Source organism: Scaptodrosophila lebanonensis, unplaced genomic scaffold (assembly GCF_003285725.1).
Source record: "Scaptodrosophila lebanonensis strain 11010-0011.00,11010-0021.00 unplaced genomic scaffold, SlebRS2 tig00000321-arrow-arrow-pilon, whole genome shotgun sequence".
Taxonomy (NCBI): Eukaryota; Metazoa; Arthropoda; class Insecta; order Diptera; family Drosophilidae; genus Scaptodrosophila; species Scaptodrosophila lebanonensis.
Genome location: NW_022060647.1, coordinates 132,957 through 146,339, shown reverse-complemented (window position 1 = coordinate 146,339; position 13,383 = coordinate 132,957). Strand labels below are relative to the sequence as shown.

The following is a 13,383-nucleotide window of genomic DNA, read 5'->3' as shown; positions in this document are numbered from 1 at the left end:
ACTATTTTCCTCCAGACATACCAAATACAAAATATCCGTATAAAAACGTAAACAAAAGCACGCGAATTTTAATAGCATTAAATATTAGCGATCGAGGAGGTAGCTCTGCGGCCTTGAAGAAAAACCACCCCCATATTGCCGACGGTCGCCGTAGCCGGAACAAACGCGTGCTCCGCTTAGCCGCTACACTTACCATCAGCTCGGCCAACAGTAGTAGCGATATACTTTGCATGCTACAACGTGCTGTCGCGTTGCCGGTTGGGTCTGAAGTCAAAAGACAACCAACCAAGAAAATATAAGAAATTAATGGTAGAGTCCACCAGGCTCGACTCTTAAATAATTAAAAAAATAAAATAAATGAAATGAAATTAATAAAATACAAAATATACAACACATGTGTACTATAATAGTAAGCGCTGAGACGAACCTGACGCTGTCAGCTTAAAATCGTTCGGCACTGATTTTGAAACCGAATCCCTTGCTGTTTACGCTTGTTGTTGTTGTTTTCGTTGTCATTTTTATACCAGACCTGGAAAAACATCGATGTTTCGATGGGCAAAGTGCAAGATGCGAAAATAAGAAAGCATCAAATTCGTCTTTCACTATAGTATTAACAACTGACAGCTTGATCGCAACGCATGCGATTCGTCTTCAGCTTCGAGCAGAGCATAGGAATAGATTACACTTTTAATGAATCTTAATACACATAAGTACTAAAGTGATGTCCTATTTCGGGGATACTAAGATTGGTTAGCTTAAATTTTATACTTCATGAGATCCATTCGTTCGTGTAGACAGTTGGAAATATGGAAATTTCTATGTCGACTCGTCTTGTTATGCTGATATACACTTTGTGGGGTCCACCTCGCATCCTTCTGTGTATTATATGTATACCCGCATTAAACTTGTACGAGTATACCCTTTATCCTTTGGGTGCAGTGTATACAAATTTTTTTTAATAATAATAGCATATCCACTTTTAATGACATTATATTTAAATATTTATTTTGCTTGTCGTCACATTAAAGACTATTTTTGATATTTCGGACTAAAAAGTGCTAATTATATAAATTTATATATATGATCTACGTAGGCTTAACTGGCCACAATGTGAAATTGTTACCATTATAGCTGCTGTCGTTATAGCCTGGAAACGCCGATTCTCCAATTAGTTTCGTAAATATAGCGATAAATATAAACATACAAATTGTAGGCACAATACCGCCAAGAAGCTGTATTAATTGACGATGAATATAAATATTTACAACTAAATAGTTAATATTGTAGTATACTTACAAATTGATAGGGTCGGAGATTTCCCCAGCCAGCAATAATAGTGTTAGCAGGGGTGCTACATGGAAGCATGAATTGATTGTGTAACGCAGCGGCAAATGGCACAGCCAAGGCGCCAGGACCAGATTCTAGTTTATAACCCTAAAAATGGAAAAGTTTAGAATTACTAAATTTCAGATATAAGTGATGCGATCCAGTAAACCTAAATGTGAGAGACTTACAGCAAGAAACATTCCTGGAATGACGTATTTTGCTAAGGCCGTAGCAGGGGAGAGTATTGTTAAAATCATTCCGACCAGAGAACCATACCAAAAACAAGCTGCTTTATCTATTCCATTACGAACGAAAGTATCGATTAAGAGGGTGTAAAATTTGGAATGAATACCGGAATAGACTGATGCTAAAGCCGCTGCGAGAAAAAATATAGAGCCCCATGGTGTATTTGCGTTCACAGTTTTCCAGCCAAGACAAGATGGTGCAGCGCCCACTTTTGAAGGTTCTGCAATAGATTAATAATAGTAATTTATATATATGATATAAATTATATATATATATATATATATATATATATATATATATATATATATATATATATATATATATATATATATATATATATATATATATATATATATATATATATAGAAATGTATACAAAGAGCTTTCCAAAGTAAACAGGACTTTTTGAATCGATTGTCCAGTGACAATTTCATGACATGAAGTGAAGTTATTGCGTTTTATGTGTCAGTATGTTTGTGTTATCAGTGCAAAAATGAGCTTCGAACAAAGAGCTAACATTAAATTTTGTTTTAAAATTGGTAAAACTTTTACCGAAACGTTTCAATTGATGGAACAAGTTTACGGCAATGATTGCCTATCCGTAGCAGAGTGCACGAGTGGTTTCAACGTTTTCGAAGTGGTCGTGAGGACATAAATGACGATCAACATGTGGGCCAATTCAAATTCATGATCACCAAAACTTCCATCGCAACTGTGCGTGAATTCATCAAAAATCAGCCGAAATCATCATTGAAATTTATGGAATTGAACATTTGGGCTAACGAAAGGTGTATGCACGGCTTGTTCCGCACAAATTTACTGACGACCAAAAATTGTTCAGAATCCAACATTCGAAGTACATCATTAAAGAGGTCAAAAAGGACAAAAACTTCCTTTACAATATTGTGACTGGTGACGAAACGTGGTGTTTCCGATATGATCCCGAAACGAAACGCCAGAGTGCTGAATGGAAGGCACCGGACAAGCCGAATTGTTTTTATGATTCCAAGGGTATTGTCCACAAAGAATTTGTTCCACCCGGCCAAAACGTTAATGGAGTTTTAAAGCGTTTGGTGCGCCGTGTTCGGTCCGAATATCGCAAAGACGAATGTTGGCGTTTGTTGCACTATAATGCGCCGTCTCATCGATCGACGCTTGTGACCGATTATTTGACCAAAAATCACACATAAAACACTCGTTCGACATGCTTTTGGATCGTTCAAAAAGCTGTATTGAAGCAGAAGGAGACTATTTTGAATAAAATAAATTGATTTTGCCGAAAAAACCATTTGTTCTGTCTTTTTTTTTAAGCCCTGTTTACTTTGGAACACTCCTTGTATATGAATACCCTTGGTGTCAATGTGTACCAGTGCACATGTAGTATCTACAAAACAGATAGTTTGCTGGGACCGCAAAAAAAACAATGGTCATAGCTATTGAAGCAACAGATACTCCGCAAGGCTTTCGCTTTAAAACATCGTACCACCCATCAAAAATCATCGGTCGTCGCGTTACAATCACGAATATTGACACAATAATAAGTACTGTAGCCAATTTGGTATACGTAGTCCATGATCCCATTTCTTCTTTCTTTTCTTCTATGGCTTCTTTGACTGACCTCGGGTTTGTAGCACCTTCAACCACATCCCTCTTAAAGCTGCGATCACCTAATCCAAAAAATATTATATTGATCCAGAAAGCTACTACTACTAATCCAAGAATCAGAGGGGCCAAAAATACTTTTGCAAAACTTAAAGCTGAAGGTTTTGGTCCATCTGGCATATAGCTGAACAAGAAATACTATATATCAAAAAGCTACGTTGTACTATCACTTCTTACCTTTTAAATAAGTCCATAAAGATGCCATTAGGGTCTTGAAATGGTGATGGCATAGCTCCTATTGTAGCTGAGTAGCAAATGGTGAGATAAATGCCCGCGGCAGGCAGAGAGGGATATGGCTTGGCACCACGCTCGTAAGGCTCTTCTTCAGAGTACATATTGATAACTCCAACCTTGGAAAAGATTTTTACTAACAAGTGGAGAAGCTAAAGTCGGGTGTCCCGACTATGAAATACTCTGTACGTATGTACGTGTAGAAGAATTTTCATAATAATCAAAAATATAAAAATTAAAAAAAAATGAATACGAATTTTTGATAGGTTTTACCTTTCTTGGTATTCGAACTCACATAAAGGCTAAATAACTACACATTTAAATAGGAATTGTGTCTGTGTTGAGCCACAGCAGCAATAACAACCACAGCTGTGGGCTGAGATTACATCATAATGTAACTTAACATACGGATCCATAATCAATAAATGTAAGTGTCTGCGAAGTTTAAGTTCTAAATTGCAAGAATTACAGGAGGTATAGAAAATCACTAATTGTGGGAGAGATCGAGAGGGAGTAAAATTCTGATAAACATATTTCCTGCGTATTCATATAAGATATCGTGGGATAAGATTTGGTGTCCCTAAGTATTTGAGTCTCCGAGATATAGGTGACTATACGAACGGAAAACTGGAAAATTTCCCATAGGAAAAAAAGTTTGCACTGCGTAAATAAACTTGTCCTTAACTAGAAGAGTCTCTGTGATCCAGGTGTTCATACGGACAGACCGACGGCCAGACAGACAGACAGGGCTAGATCGACTCGTCTTGTTACGCTGATCAAGAATATATATACTTTGTGGGGTCTGCCACGCCTCCTTCTACCTGTTACATTTTTCACCTCCCGCAAAGCTAACGTACTCTTGTACATTTCATGTACAAGATATAAAAATCAAATTATTTAGACATACATTATTTAACTCAAATAATATGGCCTGCGAAACCTTCATCATTATGGCAGCAACATATGTACTACTGATAAATAAAGACAAAATTGTTGTTATAATCATTAAAACAAGTTGAATCCTATAATTAAAAATTATTAATATATTTGGAAATTTAATAAATATTATTATATCTTACACTCGTAAATTAGCACCGCATATAGATATGAACTTTACAGCACAGCGTTCACTTAACTTCGACGTGTCCATCATAATTCCCATCCAAAGAGCACCGTAAACCATAAATATTAGATCTGCATAGTGCGCCTTACATAAATCCTTTGAACTCTATATATTGTGGAAGTATGTAGATATAAAGCAACTTGGATTGAAGCTACTTACCGCAATTCCAAGTGGTGGCAGAAATACAATATATATAAATGCTGTAACACCTGGCGGCATAACATTGCAAACATAATATGAAAACATGCACGCAGTAATATATAAAAATCGATAGGCCTAAAAAAATAAAAAATAATGAAACATGGTTTAGGCATGCATTAGATACGGACTCGGAAATTTATTTTATTGTTTTTTATAGTATACTAGCAGGTCTTGCCCGTCTTTGCTGGGCTAAGTAAAATGTGCTTATAATTAAAAGTTTATTTACTTGTGATATTCTTCTTTCGACGCTCTCTAAAGTGTTTTAAAGAGTTCAGTTTCCAAAAAGCAAATATAGTACAATAAGTACTATGTATGGTTATACGTACATACATACATATGTACATACATATCTTCGTTACGCACCGGGCGGACTGCCAGTCCTGACTTAAATGTGTATTTCCTCAGCACGTTGTATACTCGGTCGAGTTATCCCCGAAAAGTCCGACGCGGGACATTTAATTTTGATTTATAAATCGGGACATCCCGCCAAAATTGGAGCGTTCGGCAACGCTGATATGTACATACATTTAAATTTTTCATGCAGGCGTTATCCGTCTATATACATACATACTTGTACATAATAACATCTTATAATTTATTGAGATCAATTAGAACAAATCATATACAAACATACATATGTACATCTGCCCGCAACGCGGTTTCTGCTTTACTATCGCTTACGCAGTCGTTGCCTAGCGACGGTAACTGTAAACTTTTGGCATTTTGTCTTTGAAATTAACAGGCGTAAATGATCTACACCAAAGAAAAAGCGCGAGCTTATGACTTGCAGTTGTTGTTGTTTTTCGTTTTAAAAATTTGATTTAAAACCATAGAACATTATTTATTACAATCAAACAACAGTGCTTGATTGTCCAATGTATACATACATATTTTGATTTAAAAAACCGTAATTGAAAAAAAAAGAAAACTGATTTTTTTTCACATAAAATGACGTGTTTAAATGACTTAATATCAACGCCAGTAAAGGCAGCAACGAAGGCAAGCATTTGCGCTTTGCATAAATATGTATTCGAAACCGAAGGAGACCGAAGTAATAGAAAGCGTTCGCGAGAATTCTCTGGATTCGAATTCGAAAATGATGACTTACACAAGGCAAAATGCGAGTACATACAACAAAATCTAAGCGATCGTGACCTTGTATCGATTTGTGTTGTATTGGGCATATGCCACAAGGTTGATGACAGTTGCACATATTTCGCAATTTGGTAGCAACGACGAGAGCGCACAGTGGGGCCTTTGGACTTTTTTCGTTGCAAAAATCATATCTTCTGAACGGCTGAAGCAATTTTCGTCATTCAAATTTTGTTTGAAAGAAATTCTTAAGCTTTGAAACAAGTCATAGCGCATTGTGCTGTGATTTCTAGGAGCTGCGCAATGTGTGCTCAAAGTTGGATTTTGTTGCCAGTGCAATATTTGCCTAATCAAACTAATAAAAAACATTTAATGATACAATTATTTTCAGTTATGTTATATTTTTAGTTTTTAACAAATTAAAAATTGAACAAAAAATTGTTTAAATATTACAAATTTTTTTTTAAATTTAAAAATATTGAAAATTTTTTTTACATAAAAAAAAAGGAAAATAAAATATTTTGTTAATATTTTATGATTACATTAATTTTTATTATAAAGTACTGACAGCTGCAATTATTTACATTAATATGTTTTCTTTAAAATAGTCGTCTACATTCGAAGGAATATCTAATAATTTCACCATGTCCGAAGAATAATTATTAACTAATTCTTTTTGAGACCTCACATGTCTAAGGGATGAAACCAGTGGATCTGAAGAGGCTGACAACATATTGAAGAGATCTTCGATTTGCCTTATTCGTGACGTCTTGCATGTGTTCAAATATCTGAATTTTTTATAGTCCTTGTTCCTCGACTCTTGGGCTTGCTCTGACTGTTCCGTCACTATTGTGGGCTGAGGTACTGCCTCTTTCTTAGCCGATCCTATTTGTTTGTACCCAGGAAGAACATCAACATTATGCCGAATTAGGGAATGTCGCAATATTAAATATTTTTCCTTTGACAATCCCAAACCCATAAACAATGCCAAAGCCTCATCGGCACTGAACTGCTTTGGCAGTAAGTTTGGCGGAGTAGGAATGCTTTCCTTGATCCTCTTAAGTCGCACTGGGCTTGCGTCAGCAACCGCTTTTGTGATTTGCGATTTTATTTTTTCCTGATCCTTGGTGTATTTCATGGACAGCGCCTCCGACAAGTGATCCGTAGCTATGGCTTCTGTGACATCGACAAGCTTTCTTTTTCTTGTAAAATCCGAGCATTCTTCAATGGATTTCGTTGGTCTTCCTCTGGCTCGTCCAGTTGATGTAGAGGGTACATCGTCCATTGATGTATCCAAGTACGTAGTCGTTGATAGCCAGATTTCATATTTTAAATCAAATTTCTGCTTGCTATATCCTACGCTTATCCATTTCTGTTTGATTTTAGAATAAATTAATTTAAGCTTATTTCTCAACATTTTTTGCTGATCTGCACTTTCCAGAGCATCATACAGCTCTTTCAGAACAGCTTCTTCAAATTCGTTCTCATCATTGGAATTCCTAAATAGATCAAATAATGTTGCATTTTGCACAGCCATGTTAAAGAAAAATCACTTTTAAGGTATTTAAACGTAAATTATATTGAAAAATACTATTCACTGCTAGTTAGACACAACTGATTGCTTTTTAAGTCAAAATTCGACTATTACGCTGCACCAAAAATATTGGCAATATATACCATTTCTAAACGCATACCTAAGATATTAAACTAAAACCTCTTTTTGCCTGTTCAAATGCTTTAAAGCAAAGAAATTACAATTCATGAAAGGGTCAAAAAGATTGCAAAACCTTCACCTGATATTGTAAATTACACTACCTGTAATAAATGTTATGCATAATTTTGGTTGCACAATATTAAATGTGGATCAAATAGGACCGCTTAGGTATATTTTTGTATCCATAATGCTAAATACAATGTTCCTAATAGCCGTTACAGCGAATCTACCTGCAATGCATTCTTCTTCTTATACCCGCGGCAGCGCCTTTTTCGCTGATTTTTTTTCCGAAGTTGCGGCACTCTTTTTGCTCTGGTGCACACCGGCGGATCCGGGCGGATGAAAGTTTTATTGCGTTAGGTAAAAGAATATTTAAGGAACATATTTTGAAAATATGGGCGAGGTACTTTTGGGTACTTTTTTTTTATTTTCCATCAAAGTTGAAAAACACCCTAAAAATAGGTAGTTTAAAAAATAACGTTTTCTAGATAACTACAAATACGAAAGACATAGTTTTTATTAAATAATGCATAAAATTAATTCATCTAGCAATACAAATCAAAACATCAATGATTCGTTTCATAACTTAGCTAATATTATACCTGAAAGATGAAGTATTTGCATCAAATGGAATTAATTGTTGCGAGCTTAAAAAAGGGTCGACTTTGAGTGGACATATGTCCTAAACTATAATTCCGTTTATTAGACACGTTTATTCATTACTCCGAAAGCGTTCACGAAAATTTTGATTTTCGCAAGCTGTTTCGGTCTAACGCCCCACTGTGCGACGACGGCGAAGGACAAGAAAACGCAGGAGACAGAGGCAGAACTAGCGAAAGCGACGACGTCGAATTTGCGAGCGTAGTTACAAACATGGGAGAAAAACAACAAAGAAGAGAGCCACAAAACAGCTGTGAAATGGCAGCACCACGATTTGAAATTACTTTTCGAGATATCGAAGAGTCAATCCGAACATTCGATGGCAGTGAGAATTTATCGATAGAAGCATGGATATCAGAGTTTGAAGAACAAGCATTGCTGATGTGCTGGAGTGAACTGCAAAAATTAATATTTGCAAAGAGGTCACTAAAAGGAATAGCGAAATTGTTCGCTTTGAGTGAAAAGCGCCTTAATACGAGGACGAAGCATTCATTCAATATGTAGTTGATGGAATTGATGAACTCTCAACAAACAAATCAATGCTATATGGTGCTAAAAATCTGTACGAGTTTACATTCAAATTAAAGGATTACGAAATTATAAATAGAATGATGAAAAAGAGTGACAAAATAAACAAAGACAAAACAAAAGCAGGCGCCGTGCACAGTAGTACACAAAGTGGCAAAAAAGAAGTGAAATGTTATAACTGTGGAGAGAATGAGCATGTATCTAATAGCTGTACAAACAAAGAGAAGGACAGAAAATGTTTTAAATGCAATCAGTTTGGCCATATTTCTAAGAATTGTAAGATCGAAAAAGAAAAAGATGAGAAACCAAACATGCGCATTGTGAAAAGCTTAAACGACTTAACAAGCAAGGAAATTATATTGAAAAACTCGACGTATGTTGCACTGTTTGACACTGGCAGTAAATTTAATTTGATACGTGAAGATTTGTATACGGAGTTAAATTTGCCAAAACTAAAGGAGTGCTGTGTTGTTTTAAAAGGATTCGGTAGCGACTGTAATGCAAACAAAATTAAGCCGCTTGGGCAGTTTGAGCAGGATGTGCGCATTGATGACGATTGCTATGTGCTAAATTTTTATGTTGTGCCAATCAAATGTATGGACCTTAAAGTAATAATTGGTGAAGAAATATGTATGTATGCAGAAATTGCATTCAATCGAAATGGCGTTATGGTCCGAAAGATGCAAACTGAAGATGAACAAAATGATGCAAACGATGAAACAAATATGATGAAAATTGACATGATACAGGGAAATATGGAACTCGATATAAATAATGACGTCAGTGAGTACGCTAAGCCCGAGGTGCGCGAACTAATAATGAAATACAAGCCAGACAAGCCGAAAACAACAAACATTGAAATGAAAATTGTTCTTAAAGATGATACACCAATTTTTTCACGTCCCCGTAGATTTTCAATTTCAGAGACACGCATTATAGATGAACAAGTAGACGAGTGGTTGCGAAATGGCGTAATTGAAGAGTCCGATTCAGAGTATACGAGTCCTGTTGTACTTGTAAAGAAGAGCGATGGTACAGCGCGTCTTTGTATCGACTACAGACGCATTAACAAGGTAATGTGCAAGGATCATTTTCCACTACCACTAATAGACGACCAGCTAGACCGCTTGCAAGAAGCGATAATATACAGTACGATTGATTTGAAAAATGCATTTTTCCATGTACCAGTTTCGGAGTCTAGCAAAAAGTACACATCATTTGTGACGCAGAGCGGGCAATACCAGTTTTGTAAGGTGCCGTTTGGTATGACGAATTCACCTTTGCATACACGTATTCAGTTTTTGGGACACATAATAGAGTATAAAAAGTTGTACCACAAAAGATTGAAGCCGTTTCAAAATTAAAAACGCCGCAGACACGTAAGCAACATGAAAGCTTTTTGGGTTTAACAGGTTATTTCAGAAAGTTTATCTTTAATTATGCTATCATTGCCAAGTCGTTAACCGATTTAACCAAGAGTAACACGAAATTTAAAATAGGCCCAAACGAAGAGAATGCTATTTGTGTGTTGAAAAAAATGTCTAACTTCAAACCTCGTTTTAGCCATTTATAACTACTAATGGTTTTGCAAAGGTATTCCTATGACATCGAATATCGTTCTGGATCACGCATGAGACACGTAGACGCACTGTCCCGATACCCAATTATGAGAATAACTGACGAGAGTATAATCACTGGCATAGAGCAGGCACAAATACAAGACGAGCATTTGAAGATCATTATAAAGATTATCAACGACGGCGAAACTTATGAGAGCTATTTTATGAAGGCAGGCATCCTTTATAAATTGGTTAATGGCCAAGTGGAGCGACTCAATGCTGTAATCATCTCGGTGCTTGCCATACTCAGCGTGGATGACCCTGCAAAATGGTACAAGCATACCGATCGAGTCCAGCGCGCCATAAATTCAACGTTTACCAGAAGTATTGACAGCACACCGTTCGAGCTGTTAATCTGAGTCAAGATGCGATACAAAGAAGACCAGAATCTACAAAATTTGATAAAGAATGAATTGATTGATTCATTTAACGACGACCGTAACGAACTACGAGCGAAAGCAAAACTGCAAATCCAGAAGTTACAAGCTGAGAACAAGAAAACCTATAATCTACGACGCACAGCAGCCAGGCAATACGACGTTGGCGATTTAGTTGCCATAAAACGAACACAATTTGGTAGCGGTCTGAAACTTAAGCCGAAGTTTTTGGGTCCCTACGAAATTGTTAAAGTAAAACATAACAATTCCTACTATGTTACCAAGGTGGGCAACACTGATGGCCCAAACAACTCATCGACCTGTGCTGAATACCTGAAGCCATGGTCAACACCTAATGACTACGACGAAGATGTATTCGAGGCGACTGCATAATCAGGATGGCCGAATGTGGGAAGGAGTGTTGTTCCTTTTGCCTTCCAAACGACGCCCTAGACAACAAGCAAGACGAATGAGAGAAGAGAACGAGAAGAAGACGACGATCGACGACAGCAGGAAGACGTCCAGCAGTCTTATGAAAGAGGTTGAATTCGACAGACGTGTCGAGCAAAAACGACGACGAGTTCGGTACTTGGAACGCTGAGCCAAGCCATGCAATTTTGATTTGACGTTAAAAGATGTAAACAAACTTATTTCTATTAATTCTCACCTTTTGATTAAATAAACATTATATTGTATTAAATAAAAAACCCCACTATATTTGTACGTACACAGGCATACATACATACGTAAGTACATATGCTTGCATATTTCTCTTTACTTTTTCATACATAGACACGAACGCTTGTTCTGTGTGTGAGTGTGTGTATATGATGTCCCCAACTATTTTATATTTGCGGTCTTTGTAATTTATTGTTCCTGCATAAAGTCAAGCTCAATGTACTAAACAATGAAAAAATTACTTTTAAAAATGTTAATTAATTAATTAACATTTCTTGCTCTGTTAGTGCAAGACGAATGAACATACATACATACATAGATGTGCACATGTACATAGATGTGTACATATGTATGTGTGTACATTCACACATTAGTGTCTTACATTTTGCTTTGGCTTTTTCAATCGTTTGCAGGCAACTACACGAACAGCTGCTTGCATGTATGTGTGCGTGTGTGTATGTATACTTAGTTGTCCCCAACTGTTTGATATTTTGTATTGTTTGATCTGCCTGCCTTGAACACAAAGTTGTAGATTTAGTTACGTAGATTACAGTCCAGTTTAAGATGACTGGGTCCTGATCGAAGCAAACCAGACTTTGCAGAATGAGCGTTTGATCGAATGAGTATAGTGCCGTTATTGCTCGAGTATTGTTTGGGTATTGCGCGAGCTATATTTGGGTATTACTCGAGTATTGCGGAGTGGGGGGGGGGGGGGGGGTGCATCGGGAAAAATGAACAAACTCGTTCTTTCTCGGGCTCAGGAGAATCTGTATACCAAGTTTGGTTATTCTAGCTCTTATACTTTCTGAGATTCTTACGTTCATACAGACAAACAGACAGACATGGCTATATCGACTCGGCTTGTCATGCTGATCAAGAAAATATATACTTTGTGGGGTCTACCAAGCCTCCTTCTGTGTGTTCCATGTGCACTCGCACAAAACTAATATACCCTTGTACCCTTTGGTACAGGGTATAAAAATTAAAACATTTTTGATCGATTTTACCTCATTTGGTATTCGAACTCACGTAAAGGGTGTAAAATTGCACATTTACATAGCAATTGCGTCTATGTGAACCAACCAACCAAAGCACCAGCATCAACAACAGCCGCGGGCAGCGCTGCAGCAGCAAATATATTTATGGCTATAACTTCTTGTTAAATCGGTCTATCATAGTGAAACTTGACATACGGACACATAATAAATAACTGGGGGTATTTGCAAAATTTTCGTTCGAAATTCCAAGAATTACGGGAGTTAGAAAAAATCGCCATTTGCTGGGAGAGGGGGAGGGAGGAAAATTCCAAAGTACACATTTTCTGCGTACTCACATAAGGCACCTGGGACTAATTTGGTTCGTCTAGTCTCCGAGATATAGGCGATTATACGAATGAAAAATCGGGAAAACCAAAAGAGAGAACGCTACAGTCCAGCAAGCCCGACAGTGTAATACCCTGTACCCAGGTAAACTTCTGTCACTGAGTTATATGCGCCCATAGCAGCAGCAAAAAGAGGAAGAAGAAGAGCGAACTTGTTGCTGCAGTTTGTAGGGGTCGTACTGGAGAGAATTTGTTTTGCTAAAACTTCGAGCAACAGTAGACAATTATATAAAAATTATGTGTGCAAAGTTTGGTTTAGGTAGCATTTGAAATGTGGACGCTATTGACGAAATTCTGTAGCGGGGGAAGGGGGGAAAATTAAACAAATAAAATAAACTCGTCCTTTCTCGGACCTAGGAGAATCTGGATGCCAACTTTGGTTATTCTAGCTTTTATAGTTTCTGAGATCCTTGCGTTCATCCAGACGGACAGACGGACGGACATGTCTAGATCGATTTCTCTCGACATGCTGATTCAGAATATATATACTTAATGGGGTCGGAGATGCTTCCTTCTGCATGTTACATACTTTGCACAAACCTAAT

At 36.9% G+C, this 13,383-nt stretch overlaps 1 protein-coding gene across 1 annotated transcript; it reads right to left on the bottom strand.

Annotated features, from left to right (window-relative positions):
• Positions 1-972: 972 nt before the first annotated feature.
• LOC115630111 (protein I'm not dead yet) lies at positions 973-4,467 on the bottom strand. Its single transcript, XM_030526724.1, has 7 exons — positions 4,373-4,467; positions 3,412-3,584; positions 2,940-3,358; positions 1,515-1,792; positions 1,297-1,434; positions 1,205-1,232; positions 973-1,147 (listed from the first exon to the last, which is right to left on the bottom strand). The coding sequence occupies exons 1-7, from the start codon at positions 4,412-4,414 to the stop codon at positions 1,086-1,088; spliced, it is 1,140 nt and encodes a 379-aa protein (XP_030382584.1). The 5' UTR covers positions 4,415-4,467; the 3' UTR covers positions 973-1,085.
• Between the last annotated feature and the right edge of the window lie 8,916 nt (positions 4,468-13,383).

Excerpts from the sequence above, each read along its gene's own strand:
- LOC115630111 (XM_030526724.1), bottom strand. The coding sequence starts at position 4,414 with ATGATGAAGGTTTCGCAGGCCATATTATTTGAGTTAAATAAT. Across the intron at positions 3,359-3,411 it reads TTTATGGACTTATTTAAAAG|CTATATGCCAGATGGACCAA; the intron begins GTAAGAAGTGAT and ends TTTCTTGTTCAG. Across the intron at positions 1,793-2,939 it reads TAGATACTACATGTGCACTG|AACCTTCAAAAGTGGGCGCT; the intron begins GTACACATTGAC and ends AATCTATTGCAG.